The sequence below is a fragment of the Anomaloglossus baeobatrachus genome, chromosome 5 (genome assembly GCF_048569485.1).
Source record: "Anomaloglossus baeobatrachus isolate aAnoBae1 chromosome 5, aAnoBae1.hap1, whole genome shotgun sequence".
NCBI classification, from domain to species: domain Eukaryota; kingdom Metazoa; phylum Chordata; class Amphibia; order Anura; family Aromobatidae; genus Anomaloglossus; species Anomaloglossus baeobatrachus.
This window is the reverse complement of record NC_134357.1, coordinates 588370615-588391288: the sequence shown is the minus strand read 5'-3', so window position 1 is coordinate 588391288 and position 20674 is coordinate 588370615. Positions and strand designations below refer to the sequence as shown.

General features: G+C 47.6%; 1 protein-coding gene across 2 annotated transcripts in view; it reads left to right on the top strand.

The window, feature by feature from the left end:
- TBCD (tubulin folding cofactor D) overlaps positions 1–4841 on the top strand; it is a 162110-nt gene extending 157269 nt beyond the window's left edge. For both annotated transcript variants that reach the window (XM_075351439.1, XM_075351440.1), the window contains exons 37-40: positions 3829–3916; positions 4063–4172; positions 4444–4528; positions 4648–4841. In XM_075351439.1, coding sequence (XP_075207554.1) covers positions 3829–3916; positions 4063–4172; positions 4444–4528; positions 4648–4662 — 298 coding nt within the window. In that variant the 3' untranslated portion in view covers positions 4663–4841. The remainder of the gene's footprint in view (positions 1–3828; positions 3917–4062; positions 4173–4443; positions 4529–4647) is intronic.
- The last annotated feature ends 15833 nt before the right edge of the window (positions 4842–20674 follow it).

Below are 20674 nucleotides of genomic sequence, written 5' to 3'. Positions count from 1 at the left end.
GCTCTGCTCTCTTCCCATCTATAGATCTGTACATCGCTCGCTTCGCTCTCTGACCTTCTATAGATCTGTACATCGCTCGCTCTGCCCTCTGACCTTCTATAGATCTGTACATCGCTCGCTCTGCCCTCTGACCTTCTATAGATCTGTACACCGCTCGCTCCGCTCTCTCACCTTCTATAGATCTGTACACCGCTCGCTCTGCTCTCTGACCTTCTATAGATCTTTACACCGCTCGCTCTGCTTTCTGACCTTCTATAGATCTGTACACCGCTCGCTCTGCTCTCTTCCCTTCCATAGATCTGTACACCGCTCGCTCCACTCTCTGACCTTCTATAGATCTGTACACCGCTCGCTCTGCTCTCTGGCCTTCTATAGATCTGTACACCGCTCGCTCTGCTCTCTGGCCTTCTATAGATCTGTACACCGCTCGCTCTGCTCTCTGACCTTCTATAGATCCGTACACCGCTCGCTCTGCTCTCTGACCTTCTATAGATCCGTACACCGCTCGCACTGCTCTCATCTTCTATAGATCTGTACACTGCTCGCTCCGCTCTCTGACCTTTTATAGATCTGTACACCGCTCGCTCTGCCCTCTGACCTTCTATAGATCTGTACACTGCTCGCTCCACTCTCTGACCTTCTATAGATCTTTACACCGCTCGTTCCGCTCTCTGACCTTCTATAGATCTGTACATCGCTCGCTCTGCCCTCTGACCTTCTATAGATGTGTACACTGCTCGCTCCGCTCTCTCACCTTCTATAGATCTTTACACCGCTCGCTCTGCTTTCTGACCTTCTATAGATCTGTACACCGCTCGCTCTGCTCTCTTCCCTTCCATAGATCTGTACACCGCTCGCTCCACTCTCTGACCTTCTATAGATCTGTACACCGCTCGCTCTGCTCTCTTCCCTTCTATAGATCCGTACACCGCTCTCTCCGCTCTCTGGCCTTCTATAGATCTGTACACCGCTTGCTCTGCTCTCTGACCTTCTATAGATCCGTACACCGCTCGCTCTGCTCTCTTACCTTCTATAGATCTGTACACCGCTTGCTCTGCTCTCTGACCTTCTATAGATCTGTACACTGCTCGCTCCGCTCTCTGACCTTCTATAGATCTGTACACCGCTCGCTCTGCTCTATGACCTTCTATAGATCTGTACACTACACCCTCTGCTCTCTGGACTTCTATAGATCTGTACACCGCTCGCTCTGCTCTCTGACCTTCTATAGATCTGTACATCGCGCTCTGACCTTATACAGATCAGTACTCTGTGCTCTGACCTTCTACAGATCAGTACTCCGCTCTCTGACCTTCTATAGATCTGTACACCGCTCGCTCTGCTCTCATCTTCTATAGATCTGTACACCGCTCGCTCTGCTTTCTTCCCTTCTATAGATCTGTACACCGCTCGCTCTGCTCTCTGACCTTCTATAGATCTGTACACTGCTCGCTCCGCTCTCTGACCTTCTATAGATCTGTACACCGCTCGCTCTGCTCTCTGACCTTCCATAGATATGTACACCGCTCGCTCCGCTCTCTGACCTTCTATAGATCTTTACACCGCTCGCTCCACTTTCTGACCTTCTATAGATCTGTACACCGCTCGCTCTGCTCTCTGACCTTCTATAGATCTGTACACCGCTCGCTCTGCTCTCTGACCTTCTATAGATCTGTACACCGCTCGCTCTCCTCTCTGACCTTCTATAGATCTGTACACTGCTCGCTCCGCTCTCTGACCTTCTATAGATCTGTACACCGCTCGCTCTGCTCTCTGACCTTCTATAGATATGTACACCGCTCGCTCCGCTCTCTGACCTTCTATAGATCTTTACACCGCTCGCTCCACTCTCTGACCTTCTATAGATCTGTACACCGCTCGCTCTCCTCTCTGACCTTCTATAGATCTGTACACCGCTCGCTCTGCTCTCTGACCTTCTATAGATCCGTACACCGCTCTCTCTGCTCTCACCTTCTATAGATCTGTACACTGCTCGCACCGCTCTCTCACCTTCTATAGATCTGTACACCGCTCGCTCCGCTCTCATCTTCTATAGATCTGTACACTGCTCGCTCTGCTTTCTGACCTTCTATAGATCTGTACACCGCTCGCTCTGCTCTCTTCCCTTTTATAGATCTGTACACCGCTCGCTCTGCTCTCTGACCTTCTATAGATCTGTACACCGCTCGCTCTGCTCTCTTCCCTTTTATAGATCTGTACACCGCTCGCTCTGCTCTCTGACCTTCTATAGATCTGTACACCGCTTGCTCTGCTCTCTGACCTTCTATAGATCTGTACACTGCTCGCTCCGCTCTCTGACCTTCTATAGATCTGTACACCGCTCGCTCTGCTCTCTGACCTTCTATAGATATGTACACCGCTCGCTCCGCTCTCTGACCTTCTATAGATCTTTACACCGCTCGCTCCACTCTCTGACCTTCTATAGATCTGTACACCGCTCGCTCTGCTCTCTGACCTTCTATAGATCTTTACACCGCTCTCTCTGCTTTCTGACCTTCTATAGATCTGTACACCGCTCGCTCTGCTCTCTTCCCTTGTATAGATCTGTACACCGCTCGCTCTGCTCTCTGACCTTCTATAGATCTGTACACCGCTCGCTCTGCCCTCTGACCTTCTATAGATCTGTACACTGCTTGCTCCGCTCTCTGACCTTCTATAGATCTGTACACTGCTCGCTCCGCTCTCTGACCTTCTATAGATCTGTACACCGCTCGCTCTGCCCTCTGACCTTCTATAGAGCTGTACACTGCTTGCTCCGCTCTCTGACCTTCTATAGATCTGTACACTGCTTGCTCCGCTCTCTGACCTTCTATAGATCTGTACATCGCTCGCTCTGCTCTCTTACCTTCTATAGATCTGTACACCGCTCGCTCTGCTCTCTGACCTTCTATAGATCCGTACACTGCTCGCTCTGCTCTCTGACCTTCTATAGATCCGTACACTGCTCGCTCTGCTCTCTGACCTTCTATAGATCCGTACACCGCTCGCTCTGCTCTCTGACCTTCTATAGATCTGTACATCGCGCTCTGACCTTATACAGATCAGTACTCTGTGCTCTGACCTTCTACAGATCAGTACTCCGCTCTCTCTGCGCTCTGACCTTCTATAGATCTGTACACCGCTCGCTTTCCGCTCTCTGACCTTCTATAGATATGTACACCGCTCGCTCCGCTCTCTGACCTTCTATAGATCTGTACACCGCTCGCTCCGCTCTCTGACCTTCTATAGATCTGTACACCACTCTCTCCGCTCTCTTCCCTTCTATAGATATGTATACCGCTCGCTCCGCTCTTTGACCTTCTATAGATCTGTACACCGCTCTCTCCGCTCTCTGACCTTCTATAGATCCGTACACCGCTCTCTCCGCTCTGTGACCTTCTATAGATCCGTACACCGCTCTGTGACCTTCTATAGATCCGTACACCGCTCTCTGACCTTCTATAGATCCGTACACCGCTCTGTGACCTTCTATAGATCCGTACACCGCTCTCTCTCTGCTCTCTGACCTTCTAAAGATCAGTACACCACTCCCTGAGCTTCTATAAATCTGTACACCGATCGCTCTGCTCTGTGACCTTCTATAGATCCGTACACCGCTCTCTCTCCGCTCTCTGACCTTCTACATATCAGTACACCACTCCCTGAGCTTCTATAAATCTGTACACCGATCGCTCTGCTCTCTGGCGTTCTCTGCTTGCTGCCCGATTTTATGCTCGTCATGGCGGCACGTTCTCCTGGCCTTGCATAAGGAGGGACGTGGGCCGCAGCCGCTCATGGGTTATTGTCTGTCTCCCTTACTTTCTGCAGATTCTGCGGTCTGATCCAATTCCCTGGTGAGATCCGGAGGAAGGTTTTGTTTCAGCTGCTCCTCTTGGTTTGCCACCCATTCCCCGTGGTAAGTACCTACCACCATTATAATGGGATGACTAGGGTGCAGCTGTACAGATGCTGGGAACTACAACCCCCAGCTGGTCCTGGCCTTTGGGTACCCCGGAGTACAGGGATCACATTTATATCGTCTTTCTGACTGTTTCCCGGCAGGTGAGGAAATCCACGGCCAGCGAGGTGTACGAGATGCTGATTACGTACGATGATGTCGTGGACGCCGACGTCCTGGATGAAGTGATGACCGTGCTGAGCGACACCAGCTGGTGAGTACCGCGCGGTGGATGGATACGTGGGACGTCACACGGCAGCCTGAGGGCGGTCATTCATATACAGCAAGCAGAACACCTTCCAGTACTGGTGATGGGGGGGAAGGGAGTTTGGGGCTCTCTCCTCCACATCAGGACCCTTGACGTAATTAGCCAAGAGGATATTCTGGGGTCGTAGAAACGAAATGCTGTTAGGATGGCGTGTTAGGGGTTAAGAAATCCCGGAGAACTCTATACTGATGAGTTTAACCCTTTGTCCTCCTCACAGGGACGCCGACCTGCCCTACGTCCGTGAGCAGCGCAACTCACTGTGCGATCTGCTGAAGGTGCCGAAACCCACCCTGGTGACCAAGGTGAGGGAGGGGGGTCCGTGTGTGTACGGGAGAAAAAACGTCAAACCTAATGCACTGAGCGCCTTCTAGTGGCAGAAGCCATTCTCTGCACCCCGTAAATAATCATATATCCCCCATAGGTTCCGCAATCATGAAACCACAGAAGAAAACCTGGACGGAACGATGCTTACAAAAACGGTCCGTGCTGCCTGTAGGGACCCGAGGAGGAAGAATCAGTTGGCACCGTCCCGGTGGTGGCCAGCGGGGGGCACTGTACGCTCATCACGGCTGGTGCGGACTGTACGCGCCTGTAATAAAATCATATTTGTCGTAGTCTGTTTGTGATCACAACATCTTTTTCCTGCTTGTAGTAATTAGGTTACATTGATCTTGCAAATTTTGAAATCAATATGTGGAGATCAGTACTCAAAATCAAACTTGATACGATCTTCACAGGTAGTACGAGAGATCCAAGAGCTGGGCTTGAAGACAGCTGAAATCAACCCCATCAACTATTACCCTGATTGCCACCACACCAGGACAATCCGGAAAAGACAGCTAAAGTGCCAGAATTGGAGTAACTAACGGATGAGACATTCTGGGGCGGCTGTGGGCTGCCATTTTTAGGCTGGGAGGAACCAAATAACCATGGGCCTTTACAGCTTGATAATAAAAGCCCCCAGCTGTCTGCTTTACCTTGGCTGGTTAACGGAAATTAGACGTGGGATCCCCTCTATTTTTGATAACCAGCCCCTGGGGATTGCAGCCCATAGCTGTGTTTTACGTGCACTTGTTATTAAAAATAGGGGGGACCCCACTTCAATTTTTTAAATTATTTAATTTTACACTAATACAGCTGCCTAACTGCAGCTAATCACAGATGCTAGCAAAGAGGGTGGGCGGCAGGGGCAGTGTATAGCAGTCTGACTGCAAACAGAGACACTGGCACAGCGGGTGGGCGGGGCAATCGGGGAATATTCATATAGCTTAATGAGCAGGCCAGAAAAGTGTCTTAACTGCTGCCTTATCTTCAGGGAAACACGATATGTAAAAATTCCGGCTCTTACCCCCATTTTGCTTCCTTTTGCAGCACCCTATCCCTTACTATGGCCATTTAACTGCATAGAACTTTAGGTCCCCATTGACTTGTATGGGGTGTATTGTGTTGAGTCAAGCCTAGTTCCTGAAGCAAACTCATTTTTCAAGTCTGGGCAAACTCAAACATCCTTGCGTCCGCTCATGTCTAGTGACTATTAAAATTACTCAAACATTTTTTGGCAATTGTTCTCCCGTCCCGTCTTACTATATCCCAAGCGTTTCGAACCTGGCTGGTGCCTGCACTTGGAGCTTCGCTGCCGGGAGGAAATTAACTTTTAATCCTCCCGGCAGCGTTCGGCTTCCAGTCATAGTCACAGCTTATTCGAATGATGATAAGGCTGTCAGTCTGTCCGGGATGGCGCAATTAAAGCCACCAGTCTTAATTTACAAAGCGGTGACTGAGCCCGTTCCGGTGCTGCCCCTTTGACTGGATGCTGCTGGGAGGATTAAAATACTTTTCCACCCAGCAGTAGGGCTCTTAAGTGCAGGTGCCAGACCGGATCTGGCACAATTGATGAGTCCATTCTGAGGATTGGAGAAAGTTTGGCCTTATACAGTATGACGTTCCCCAAAGCACATGGACACATTTTATTCTATGTGAATATTCACATTTTTTGCTTTCCGTTTGTTTTTTCGCCATTCCTTTTTCCAGAGTCGTAACTTTATTTTTCAATCAATATGGTCATATGAGGGCTCATTTTTTCGCGGAACGAGCTGTACTTTTAAATGAACCATACGTTTTACCATATAGTGTATTGGAAAACGGCAAAAAAATTTCCAAATGCTGAAAAATTGCAAAAAAGTGCAATAGCACTATTGTTTTAGAGATATTTTATTCACTGTATTCACTATATGGTAAAACTGATGTGTGGGTGTGATGCCTGAGGTCAGTGCGAATTCGTAAACACCAAACATGTATAGGTTTACTTTTATATTAGGGGTTAAAAAATATCGGAAGTTTGTCCAAAAAAAGTGGCGCACGTTTTACGCCATATTCCGCGATCCGTAGTATTCTCATTTTTCATGATCTATGGTCCAGTGATGGCTTATTTTTTGCGTCTCGAGATGACGTTTTTAACGGTACCATTTTTGCGCAGGTGCTATGTTTTGATCGTCTATTATTGCATTTTGCGCAAAATTTGTGGCAACCAAAACCCGTAATTTTGGCGTTTGGAATTTTTTTGCTGCTACGCCGTTTACTAATCAGATTAATTGATTTTATATTTTGATAGTTCGGACATTTTTGAATTTGGCGATACCAAATGTGTGTATAATTTTTTTTTAACCCTTCAATTTTCAATGGTGTGAAAGGGGGGTGATTTGAACTTTTAGGTTTTTTGTTTTTTTGGGTTTTTTTTTTTTTAATCTTTTAAAACTTTTTTTTTGTACTAGTCCCCCTAAGGGGCTATATAGATCAATAATCCGATCGCTCTGCCATATCTGCTGATCACAGCTATACAGCTGTAAACAGCAGATATACTCATTTTCTGCCTCACACAGCTCCGGGCCGGATGACACCGAAAGTAATTCATGTGAGCTACAGGAGTCAGCACATGACCCTGTGCTACCATGACAACCACTGGAAGTCACGTCACGGGACTTCCGGTATCGGGCGGTAAGTAAATGTTTACCGCCGATGCCATTATAATGGCGCTGTCACATATTGACAGCTCATTTAAGGGGTTAAATGGCACGAGCAGATAACGATTCTGCTCGTGCCTGGTAGATACACATTCAACTATGAAAAACAGCTTAGATGTGCACCGATCGCTGCATGCTGCTAGCGGCAGACCGCGGGCAGCAACACTATGACCGCTAGGGCGTAATATTACTGCCCGCGGTCGTTAAGGGGTTAAGTGAACTGGTCCGTGAAGAAAATTAACTGTCCATGGACGACGTCCATCGAGTTGCTGGTCTTCCTCTTCGCCTTGTTCCTTCTATTCTTCCAACTACTGTTTTTCCAAAAATAAGACTGTCTTATATTTTTTTTGCCCCCAAAAAAAGCACTAGGACTTATTTTTGGAGGAGGTCTTATTCTTGGAGAAACACGGTTGGGGGTAAGTTTACCCCCCGAAAAAGCAGACCCCCACCACCACCACCACCACTTCCCAGGAGACTCATACTCACCAGACCAGGACGTCTGCGTGGCTCCCAGGTCCTCCCTGTGATCTCCGGTCGGTGCTGCACGCCGTCCTACCCTGCTGCTAGCTGACACAGAGCAGTTCGCAGGCACACACAGCAGATCACACTCATACAGCAGATCACACACACACTCAGCAGATCACACACACTCAGCAGATCACACACACACAGCAGATCACACACACACACAGCAGATCACACACACACAGCAGATCACACACACACACAGCAGATCACACACACACACAGCAGATCACACACACACACAGCAGATCACACACACAGCAGATCACACACACACACAGCAGATCTCATACACAAACAGCCGTTCGCAGGCACACACAGCCGATCGCAGACACACAGCCGATCGCACGCGCACATATCACATCTCGCGCTTATGGCCGCAGGGAATGATGAGAGCATGTCACGTGTCCCGCCGCAGGTCCTGTTTGTTGCGCTCCACCGCACTGCCGCTCAGGATTCTGCCGGCGAGAAGACATCGGTGTCGCTGGATGAGGTGAGTGTGTATGCGATCCGATGTGTGTGCGATCCGATGTGTGTGTGTGTGATTTGATGTTTGCGTGTGATCCTATTTTTGTGTGTGCGATCTGATTGTGTGTGCGATCCGATGTTTGTGTGTGAGATCTGGTGTGTGTGAGAGATCTGATTGTGTGTGTGTGTGTGAGATCGGATGTGTGCGGGTGTGCAATAGCTACACGTCCTGCCGCTCAGTGTCGGGTAAGTGTAATTGCCGGGGGCCGCTGTCTATAATGAAGTGTCTTGCAGTATCTATAACCTTTTTAGCTGCACGGACACTTCATTATTGATCCGCGACTAGGGCTTATTTTTGGGGGAGGGCTTATATTTAAGCCTTGCTCCGAAAATGCTGAAAATCCCTGCTAGGGCTTATTTTTGGGGGAGGTCTTCTTTTTGGAAAAACACGGTATAATGTCCTTCTCCAGTGATTGCTCTCTTCATATGAGGTGTCCAAAGTAGGCAAGTCGTAGCTTGGTGATCCTTCACTTTGAGTGACATGTCTGGCTTGATTTGTTCTAAAATTGATTTGTTTGTGCTTCTTGCCATGCATGGTATTGATAACATCCCTCTCCAGCACCACATTTCGAAGGTGTTGATTCTTCAGTCTTGTTTCTTTATCGTCCAGGTTTCGCAGTCATCTGTTACCACAGGTGAAACCATCTTACGTATGAACCGTGTCTTTGTCGCCAGTGAAATGTTTCACGGTTTAACGTATTTGAAGTTGAAGTATTGTGTACATGGGGCATTAAAGGGAATCTGTCATATTCCCTAAGCGTCCCGTACCAGCACAGTTATGACTTAGAAGTCTATTCTCGAATTCTCAGCAAGTTCCTCATCGTATGCAAATAATCACCTAGAACTTAGTCCACAGACCGTCTCCTGAACCAGAACTGTCCAACCTCAGATGCTATAATCAGATTCTCATTCCTCTGGGTATAATTGATGTCCTCCTTACTCGTCACACATGTTCTGTGAGGAGGACATCAATCTCTTTCAGGAGGAAGATGATTCTTACTACAGCGTCTGAGGGTCAACTGTTCTGGATGAAGAGATGCCCTGTGGACTAGTTCTAGGTAATTTTCATGGGATTACTTGGAGGGACGAGAGACTAAAATTTAAGTTAATGGAGACAAAATTGCCAGGATGGTGACAACCAGGAGAGGGACCCAGGAAGAGGACGATTAAACCAAGAGATGGGTATGTATACCATTAGGGGACAAATATACCAAGATGTGGCCTAGGATAGGGAACATATTTACTAGGAAAAGAGCCTAGGATGGATTCATGAACCAGGATGGAAGGCTTATCTACCAGGATGGGGGGGACATATGTACCAGGAAAGATCCCAGGATGGGGGGCATATAAGCCCAGATGGGGGACATATTTACTAGGATGGGAAGCATATCTACCAGGATGGGGAGGGGGGGGGGGGGGGGGGCATATATTCCAGGAAGCATCACAGGATGGAAGTCATATGCAGTGTGTCCACCCATATCCTGTCCACCGCCATTAACTTGAGAACGGCGGCAGCTATAGGCTTAGAAGTGGTGTCTAGGTATAGTAAAGTAGCCATGCGCTACGCAATGAAACCACTTATAGTGCCACCTGGTGGAAAACATTGGAGTTAGCATTTTTATCTTAAAAACGGAACGAGCGAGAGAAAAAAATGAATTAAAATATTGTAGGGCATCATCAATGCAATACGAATCGACACTTTGCATACAGAAATGCTATGATATGAAACCCATGACCCCCCCAAAACATTGAATGCTGGTCACGCATATGGCGCTCATTTAATTTTGATGCTCAAAGTGGCTCCCGTCAGCTGCAATGCACATCTGGACTATGGACAGCATATTGTATCTTGCTTGCATCTTGCAAAGGAGAAAGAGAGCGTTCTCCATGATATCTGAGGTAAACTGAAAGGGAGAAAGAGAGCGTTCTCCATTATATGAGTGAAGTAGGAAGAGAGCGTTCTCCATTATATCTGAGGTAAATCGAGAGGGAGAAAGAGAGCGTTCATTATATCTGAGGTAAATTGAGAGAGGGAGAAAGAGAGCGTTCTCCATTATATCTGAGGTAAACAGAGAAAGAGAGCGTTCTCCATTATATCTGAGGTAAACAGAGGGAGAAAGAGAGCGTTCTCCATTATATCTGAGGTAAACAGAGAGGGAGAAAGAGAGCGTTCTCCATTATATCTGAGGTAACCTGAGAGAGGGAGAAAGGGAGCGTTCTCCATTATAACTGAGGTAAACAGAGGGAGAAAGAGAGCGTTCTCCATTATATCTGAGGTAAACAGAGAGGGAGAAAGAGAGCGTTCTCCATTATATCTGAGGTAACCTGAGAGAGGGAGAAAGGGAGCGTTCTCCATTATAACTGAGGTAAACAGAGAGGAAGGAAGAGAGCGTTCTCCATTATATCTGAGGTAAACAGAGAGAGGAAGGAAGAGAGCGTTCTCCATTATATCTGAGGTAAACAGAGAGGAAGGAAGAGAGCGTTCTCCATTATATCTGAGGTAAACAGAGAGGAAGGAAGAGAGCGTTCTCCATTATATCTGAGGTAAACAGAGAGAGGAAGGAAGAGAGCGTTCTCCATTATATCAGAGGTAAACTGAGACGGGGCAAAGAGAGTGTTCTCCATTATATCTGAGGTAAACTAAGAGAGAAAGAGAGCGTTCTCCATTATATCTGAGGTAAACAGAGAGGAGAAAGAGAGCGTTCTCCATTATATCTGAGGTAAACTAAAAGAGAAAGAGAGCGTTCTCCATTATATCTGATGTAAACTAAGAGAGAAAGAGAGCGTTCTCCATTATATCTGAGGTAAACAGAGAGGAGAAAGAGAGCGTTCTCCATTATATCTGAGGTAAACTAAAAGAGAAAGAGAGCGTTCTCCATTATATCTGAGGTAAACAGAGAGGAAGGAAGAGAGCGTTCTCCATTATATCAGAGGTAAACTGAGAGGGAGAAAGGGAGCGTTCTCCATTATATCTGAGGTAAACAGAGGAAGGAAGAGAGCGTTCTCCATTATATCTGAGGTAAACTGAGAGAGAAAGAGAGCGTTCTCCATTATATCTGAGGTAAACAGAGAAAGAGAGCGTTCTCCATTATATCTGAGGTAAACAGAGAGGGAGAAAGAGAGCGTTCTCCATTATATCTGAGGTAAACAGAGATGAGAAAGAGAGCGTTCTCCAATATATCTGAGGTAAACAGAGAGGAAGGAAGAGAGCGTTCTCCATTATATCTGAGGTAAACAGAGAGGGAGAAAGAGAGCGTTCTCCATTATATCTGATGTAAAAAGAGGGAGAAAGGGAGCGTTCTCCATTATATCTGAGGTAAAAAGAGGGAGAAAGGGAGCGTTCTCCATTATATCTGAGGTAAACAGAGAGGAAGGAAGAGAGCGTTCTCCATTATATCAGAGGTAAACTGAGACGGGGCAAAGAGAGCGTTCTCCATTATATCTGAGGTAAACTAAGAGAGAAAGAGAGCGTTCTCCATTATATCTGAGGTAAACAGAGAGGAAGGAAGAGAGCGTTCTCCATTATATCAGAGGTAAACAGAGAGGGAGAAAGAGAGCGTTCTCCATTATATCTGAGGTAAACAGAGAGGAAGGAAGAGAGCGTTCTCCATTATATCAGAGGTAAACAGAGAGGGAGAAAGGGAGCGCTCTCCATTATATCTGAGGTAACCTGAGAGAGAAAGAGAGCGTTCTCCATTATATCTGAGGTAACCTGAGAGAGAAAGAGAGCGTTCTCCATTATATCTGAGGTAACCTGAGAGAGAAAGAGAGCGTTCTCCATTATATCAGAGGTAAACAGAGAGGGAGAAAGAGAGCGTTCTCCATTATATCTGAGGTAAACAGAGAGGAAGGAAGAGAGCGTTCTCCATTATATCAGAGGTAAACAGAGAGGGAGAAAGGGAGCGCTCTCCATTATATCTGAGGTAACCTGAGAGAGAAAGAGAGCGTTCTCCATTATATCTGAGGTAACCTGAGAGAGAAAGAGAGCGTTCTCCATTATATCTGAGGTAAACTGAGAGGTAGAAAGAGAGCGTTCTTGTAAAAAAATGTCCTACATATATTTTTCTTTATATACGCGATGAGGTATAAGCTTCAAAAATGTAAAAATAAATAGATGTATTTTATATTGAGTAAAAATGTTTCCCAAAAATAGAAGAGTAGATCAATTACAGAATTGAGAATATGGTTGTTCGTTCGCTTACGTGATGAGTTCAATAATAGTCCATTTCTTTACTAAATCAGTAGAAGTCTGGTTCTTCATTCATCTTTCCCTGGTGCCTGAATAGGTTAGGCCATAGTGACATGCTGGAGGCCTGCCAGCATGTGGTACCTCAGCAAAGACCCTCGAGTGAAGACATCCCCCACCCGCGAGTCCCATCTCTCCCCATATTACGTGACCTGCTATATATATATATATATATATATATAATATATATACACACACTAGAAGGTGGCCCGATTCTAACGCATCGGGTATTCTAGAATTTACGTATTGTGTAGTTAACGTATGATTTTTGTGTTTTATATATATATATATATAACACAAAAATCATACGTTAACTACACAATACGTAAATTCTAGAATACCCGATGCGTTTATATATATATATATATATAATGTTGTGTGTAGTTACCAAATGTTTGTGTAGGGCGCTGTAAATGTTCTGGGTGTTGTCTGGGTGTGGGGGTGTGTGAGAGCGGTGTTGTATGTGTGTTGCGTTGTTTGTGGAGCGCTGTGTGTCTGCAGCGTTTTGTGTGTGTGGTGCTGTGTGTGTTGCGCGGTTTGTGTGGGTGTGGAGTGCGTGTGTGTGTTTTGGGGGGGAGGTATGTTTTGTGCAGTGTGTGTGTTGCGCATATTTATGTATGCCGCGGTGTTTGTGTGTTGGGTGTTGTGTGTGTGCGGCGTTGTCTGTGTGGGTGTGTGTGTAGGGCGGTGTTTGTGGTTCCCAGTGTGTGTGTGGTGTGTTGTGCGGTGCGCGTGTGGCGGTGTGTGTGTTTTGGGGGGAGGTGTGCACCCTCATCGTGCTCCATCCCCCATGCTTCCCACCCCCCATCGTGCGCCATCCCCCATGCTTCCCATCCCCCATCGTGCTCCATCCCCCATGCTGCGCACCCCCCATCGTGCTCCATCCCCAATGCTGCGCACCCCCCATCGTGCTCCATCCCCCATGCTGGGCACCCCCCATCGTGCTACATCTCCCATCTAGGGGGCTGAGCGGGCGAGGCGTCAGCGTATGCCGGCTCCCTGCACATGTGTACCGGGAGCCGGTGTACGCTGGAGCGGGCGATGCGTGCGGAGGGCCAGAGCGAGCGGCTAATCCATGCGGGGGCGGGGCCAGGCCGAGGCAAGCGGCCAATCCGTGGGGGGGTGGGGCCAGGCCGAGCCCAGCGGCCAATCCGACAGTTCTCACTCTAATATTTATATATATATATATATATATATATATATATATATATATATATATATATATATATAAACAAAAATCATACATTAACTACACAATACGTAAATTCTAGAATACCCGATGCGTTAGAATCGGGCCACCTTCTAGTGTGTGTGTGTGTGTGTATATATGTGTATATATGTGTATATATATATATATATATATATATATATATATATATATATATATATATATATATATATATATATATATATATGTGTGTATATATATATATATATACACAGTTCGGTCCAGAAATATTTGGACAGTGACACAAGTTTTGTTATTTTAGCTGTTTACAAAAACATGTTCAGAAATACAATTATATATTTAATATGGGCTGAAAGTGCACACTCCCAGCTGCAATATGAGAGTTTTCACATCCAAATCGGAGAAAGGGTTTAGGAATCATAGCTCTGTAATGCATACCCTCCTCTTTTTAAAAGGACCAAAAGTAATTGGACAAGGGACTCTAAGGGCTGCAATTAACTCTGAAGGCGTCTCCCTCGTTAACCTGTAATCATTGAAGTAGTTAAAAGGTCTGGGGTTGATTACAGGTGTGTGGTTTTGCATTTGGAAGCTGTTGCTGTGACCAGACAACATGCGGTCTAAGGAACTCTCAATTGAGGTGAAGCAGAACATCCTGAGGCTGAAAAAAAAGAAAAAATCCATCAGAGAGATAGCAGACATGCTTGGAGTAGCAAAATCAACAGTCGGGTACATTCTGAGAAAAAAGGAATTGACTGGTGAGCTTGGGAACTCAAAAAGGCCTGGGCGTCCACGGATGACAACAGTGGGGGATGATCGCCGCATACTTTCTTTGGTGAAGAAGAACCCGTTCACAACATCAACTGAAGTCCAGAACACTCTCAGTGAAGTAGGTGTATCTGTCTCTAAGTCAACAGTAAAGAGAAGACTCCATGAAAGTAAATACAAAGGGTTCACATCTAGATGCAAACCATTCATCAATTCCAAAAATAGACAGGCCAGAGTTAAATTTGCTGAAAAACACCTCATGAAGCTCAGTTCTGGAAAAGTATTCCATGGACAGATGAGACAAAGATCAACCTGTACCAGAATGATGGGAAGAAAAAAGTTTGGAGAAGAAAGGGAACGGCACATGATCCAAGGCACACCACATCCTCTGTAAAACATGGTGGAGGCAACGTGATGGCATGGGCATGCATGGCTTTCAATGGCACTGGGTCACTTGTGTTTATTGATGACATAACAGCAGACAAGAGTAGCCGGATGAATTCTGAAGTTTTCCGGGATATACTTTCAGCCCAGATTCAGCCAAATGCCGCAAAGTTGATCGGACGGCGCTTCATAGTACAGATGGACAATGACCCCAAGCATACAGCCAAAGCTACCCAGGAGTTCATGAGTGCAAAAAAGTGGAACATTCTGCAATGGCCAAGTCAATCACCAGATCTTAACCCAATTGAGCATGCATTTCACTTGCTCAAATCCAGACTGAAGACGGAAAGACCCACAAACAAGCAAGACCTGAAGGCTGCGGCTGTAAAGGCCTGGCAAAGCATTAAGAAGGAGGAAACCCAGCGTTTGGTGATGTCCATGGGTTCCAGACTTAAGGCAGTGATTGCCTCCAAAGGATTCGCAACAAAATATTAAAAATAAAAATATTTTGTTTGGGTTTGGTTTATTTGTCCAATTACTTTTGACCTCCTAAAATGTGGAGTGTTTGTAAAGAAATGTGACAATTCCTACAATTTCTATCAGATATTTTTGTTCAAACCTTCAAATTAAACGTTACAATCTGCACTTGAATTCTGTTGCAGAGGTTTCATTTCAAATCCAATGTGGTGGCATGCAGAGCCCAACTCGCCAAAATTGTGTCACTGTCCAAATATTTCTGGACCTAACTGTATATATATATATATATATATACATATACACACATATATATATAATGTTGTGTGTAGTTACCAAGTGTTTGTGTAGGGCGCTGTAAATGTTCTGGGTGTTGTCTGGGTGTGGGGGTGTGTGAGAGCGGTGTTGTATGTGTGTTGCGTTGTGTGTGTTGCGTTGTTTGTGGAGCGCTGTGTGTCTGCAGCGTTTTGTGTGTGTGGTGCTGTGTGTGTTGCGCGGTTTGTGTGGGTGTGGAGTGCGTGTGTGTGTTTTGGGGGGAGGTATGTTTTGTGCAGTGTGTATGTTGCGCGGTATGTGCGTATATTTATGTATGCCGCGGTGTTTGTGTGTTGGGTGTTGTGTGTGTGCGGCGTTGTCTGTGTGTGTGTGGGTGTCTGTGTAGGGTGGTGTTTGTGGTTCCCAGTGTGTGTGGTGTGTTGTGCGGTGCGCGTGTGGCGGTGTGTGTGTTTTGGGGGGAGGTTTGCACCCCCATCGTGCTCCATCCCCCATGCTTCGCACCCCCAATCGTGCTCCTTCCCCCATGCTGCGCATCCCCATCGTGCTCCATCCCCCATGCTGCGCACCCGCCATCGTGCTCCATCCCCCATGCTGCGCACCCCTCATCATGCTCCATCCCCCATGCTGCGCACCTCCCATCGTGTTCCATCCCCCATGCTGCACACCTCCCATCGTGTTCCATCCCCCATGCTGCGCACCCCCCATCGTGCTTCATCCCCCATGCTGCGCACCCCCATCGTGCTTCATCCCCCATGCTGCGCACCCCCCATCGTGCTCCATCCCTCATGCTGCGCACCCCCTATTGTACTCCAACCCCCATGCTGTGCACCCCCTATCGTGCTCCATCCCCCATGCTGCGCACCCCCATCGTGCTCCATCCGACATGCTGCGCACCCCCCATCGTGCTCCATCCAACATGCTGCGCACTCCCCATCGTGCTCCATCCCCCATGCTGTGCACCCCCCCATCGTGCTCCATCCCCCATGCTGCACACCCCCCATCGTGCTCCATCCTCCATGCTGCACACCTCCCATTGTGCTCCATCCTCCATGCTGCGCACCCCCCATCGTGCTCCATCTCGCATGCTGCGCACCCCCCATCGTGCTCCATCCTCCATGCTGCACACCCCCCATCGTGCTCCATCCCCCATGCTGGGGCCGCCGGGGGTGGGTCCGAGCGCGGCAACGTGTGCTGGGGGCGGGGCTGAGCGGGCGAGGCATCAGCGTATGCCGGCTCCCTGCACATGTGTACCGGGAGGCGGTGTATGCTGGTAACCATGATACACATCGGGTAACTAAGGGAAGCGCTTCCTATAGTTACGCGATGTGTATCATGGTTACCAGCGTACACCGGCTCCGTCACGATCCCAGCATCGCAAGGTTATGTCCGCCAGGGGCGGGGCCGAGTTTGCCAACGTGTGGTGGGGGCGGGGCCGAGCAAGCGAGGTGCCAGCGTATGCCGGCTCCCTGCACATGTGTACCGGGAGCCGGTGTACGCTGGAGCGGGGCTGAGCGGGCGAGGCGTCAGCGTATGCCGGCTCCCTGCACATGTGTACCGGGAGCCGGTGTACGCTGGAGCGGGGCTGAGCGGGCGAGGCATCAGCGTATGCCGGCTCCCTGCACATGTGTACCGAGAGCCGGTGTACGCTGGAGCGGGCGATGCGTGTGGAAGGCCGGAGCGAGCGGCTAATCCATGCGGGGGGCGGGGCCAGGCCGAGGCAAGCGGCCAATCCGTGGGGGGGCGGGGCCAGGCCGAGCCCAGCGGCCAATCCGACAGTTGTCACTGTAACAGCACTGTCACGGTGACACAATTTTGGAGCAAGACAGACAGAATAAGGCAATTATATATATATATAGATAGATATATAGATATATATATATATCCCTTTCATTCTCCACCACTCCACCAACCAGATATCGTAATAGTAGACAAGGGTCAGAAGACAGCAATGATAATAGATGTGGCAGTGCCTAATGACAGTAACATCAGAAAGAAGGAATATGAGAAGCTGGAGAAATACCAGGGCCTTAAAGAACAACTGGAGAAGATGTGGAAGGTGAAGGTAACAGTGATTCCAGTAGTGATAGGAGCACTTGGAGCAGTGACCCCTAAGTTGGAAAAATGGCTGCAACAGATTCCAGGAGCAACATCTGAGCTCTCTGTCCAGAAAAGCGCAGAGCTGGGAACAACTAAGATCCTGCGCAGAACCCTCAAACTCCCAGGCCTCTGGTAGAGGACCCGAGAAATGACAAATAACCACCCACAGGGGGTGAGAAGGTAATTATTATATACATATATATATATATATATGTGTCCAATGCAGCTGTCAAAGGCCATTTAAGGAGATTTTGCCCTAAGAATGATGTAAGCCTCCAACATTATACAGACAAGACTATGTCTGTATATGTGACGCCCTGGACTAGCCAGGTAGTCACAGATAGACCCCCGCACTACACCTGACCCCCAAAAAGGTGTCATCAGCCAACCATTAAAACCTAGTCACCTCCCTCAGTGCTTGATGAACACACCAGGAGGTGGAGCCAGGCGGTTGACCACGCCCACCGAGGAGTTCAGAGAGCCTGAGGCAGAAATACAGAGCAGATGAGTTGACAGGAGAAAAGGAGAGAGCAAGCAGGCCTGTGCCCAGGTCTGCAGGAGTCTGACAGGTGCCGGGGTTGGAGCCCGGGCACCTTTGGCTAAAAGGCAAACGGTGGCCTTAGCCTGCAGGAGTCGGGAAGACGGCTCGGTGGAACCGTGGTGGACCGGGACAGGGTAGTGGCCTGCCGGTACCGACCCGGGGAACCGACTCGGAAACCGGAGCACACAGAGGGGTACTCAGACCCTGAAACTAGGTCCAGAATCCACTCGACTGAGTTAATTAACTGATTGCGGTCTGGACTATAGGTCCTTTCCCACCCAAGTCCCGACTGAAGACAACAGCCCACCGAGGGGGATAGAAAGCCACCGCACAGGCAGAGAGATCCCACAGGCCAGCGTCTGCGGGCAAAAAGGCTCTCCCGACATTCACAAAGTCGGGGACCGGACTCCCGTCGCTGAAGCGCAGGCAGCCCAAGTACACAACATGGTGCAGGAGAAAGGCCAAGACCACCGAACCGGGTGGGGGACCAGACGCAGCCGGCTGTGGGCACCGACCACCATCAACTTGGTTTACCAGAGATTGTGTGTCAATAACAGTGAGTACAACAGTGCCATCCGGCCGCGCACCGCCCAGCTACCCCCAACGGGTCCCGTGGCCACTACCCCTGCCCACGGAGGAGTTAAGATCTTGCTGCATAACCATCTCCCCCGGGGTGCCCTGTAACTGCAGCGGTGGTGTCTACACCTTCACCACATCCCGTGGGTGGCGTCACGAACTCAAGCGCGGCTCCGGCCGTGCACCTACCAAATCCCCACTAAAAGCGCCAGCATCCCCTTTCAGAGCGAAGAAACCTCCAGGTCTGGAGGCGCACGAGCTACCCACCAATGAGCCCGGATCCGAGCGGCTCGGCTGCAGCCGAGCGCAGGGTGGTACATATATACAGTATATACAGTATATTCAATGCAAACTCAAAATTTTAATTATCCTACAAGTTGTGTCATCTATAAGTTCTGTCATCTAGATGTATTATGAATTATTTAATGTTTTTCCAGTTCTCCATTATATCTGAGGTAAACAGAGAGGTAGAAGGAAAGCCTTTACCTATACCGAAGATTCCAGATATCACCCAAACAACCAGAAGAGGGCTTCATCAGAAAAAACAACTACTTCTTCCAGTAAGTCAGTTTGTCCTTGATGTTTTTCTTGGAGAAAAGTGGCTTATTTTCTGCCTTTCTTGACATCAGTCCAGCCTTTAAAAGCCTTTGTTTCACTGAATGCTCAACACCTGCCTGATGCTATTCATAGCAATTGAATCTTTCTCTTTGAAGTTCATAATTTGCTAATAGTTGACTTGGAGACAATCATACAAGCAGCAATGTCCTTGTCTGTAAAGCCCCTTTTATGCAAAACAATCATGATTGACCTGGTTTTATTGGCTAACAGAAACATAGAATAATTTCAAGCACCAGACTTGACCTGAACTTGTTCCTGGACCCCGAACCTTATATAAGTTATTGGAGACCAGAACTCACGGGCTTGACTTTGATAACCAGTATATTAGAAGTCAATGATTGGACAGTTTGGCTCTCCACCCACATTTCTGGGGGAAGGAGGATGTTTTCTTTTTTTTATTTCACTATATCTGAAAATGTTGGTTATACCCCCAGTGAGACTAGAAGCAGCTTGCGCAGGGTTGAGCACTAAGTGTACCCGAGTACAGCGATTCTCGGTCGCGTGGTTAGCTTACGAACCGCACTGGAACTGGCACACAGAATTTTTATAAGTCCACGTTCAGGTTAAGCCCCAGATACCCAGTGTTGGTACAAACCCCAAACATTACATGGCACATTATTTTACATTACATTATTTCTTTAGCAAATAAAAATAGTTTGGGAAGGCATATAATATTACTGAGTACGCAGGTTACGTAGCAAGCTCATGAAACCCAGGCCACTATTCTTACCTGTTTTTTAATATTTAAGCATATTTGTCACTAATTTCATCCTCTTTATATCACATCATATGTGTATTCTATGTAGAGAAATCCATTTAAATGCTCAGTATCCATTTAATTAAATTCTTTTCAATCAAGTGTTATCCTAGGTTCTTTCATGTACTTGACGCTGAACCATGTCTTGGCATGGACGCGATCGCTCATGCGAGTGCAACTTCCAATGACGCGTCTCCCGATACACACAGCTAATTGGCTGGTTACCATTTAAATAGCCTGCCATTTACTCTATTGGTTACAGCCCTTCTGAGGAAGCAAGACAGCGAAACAAGCGTCAGGGTGTCCCTGACATGTCAACTATGTCCATACCGAATTTATGCTGGCTGTTTGTGATACATCCACTTGTCTGTTTGTTTATTGCCTGATGACTCCACTGGGAGGTTTAGGGTCACTTATTACCTAGTCTAATATATGGCAATCTTTAGTAAGAC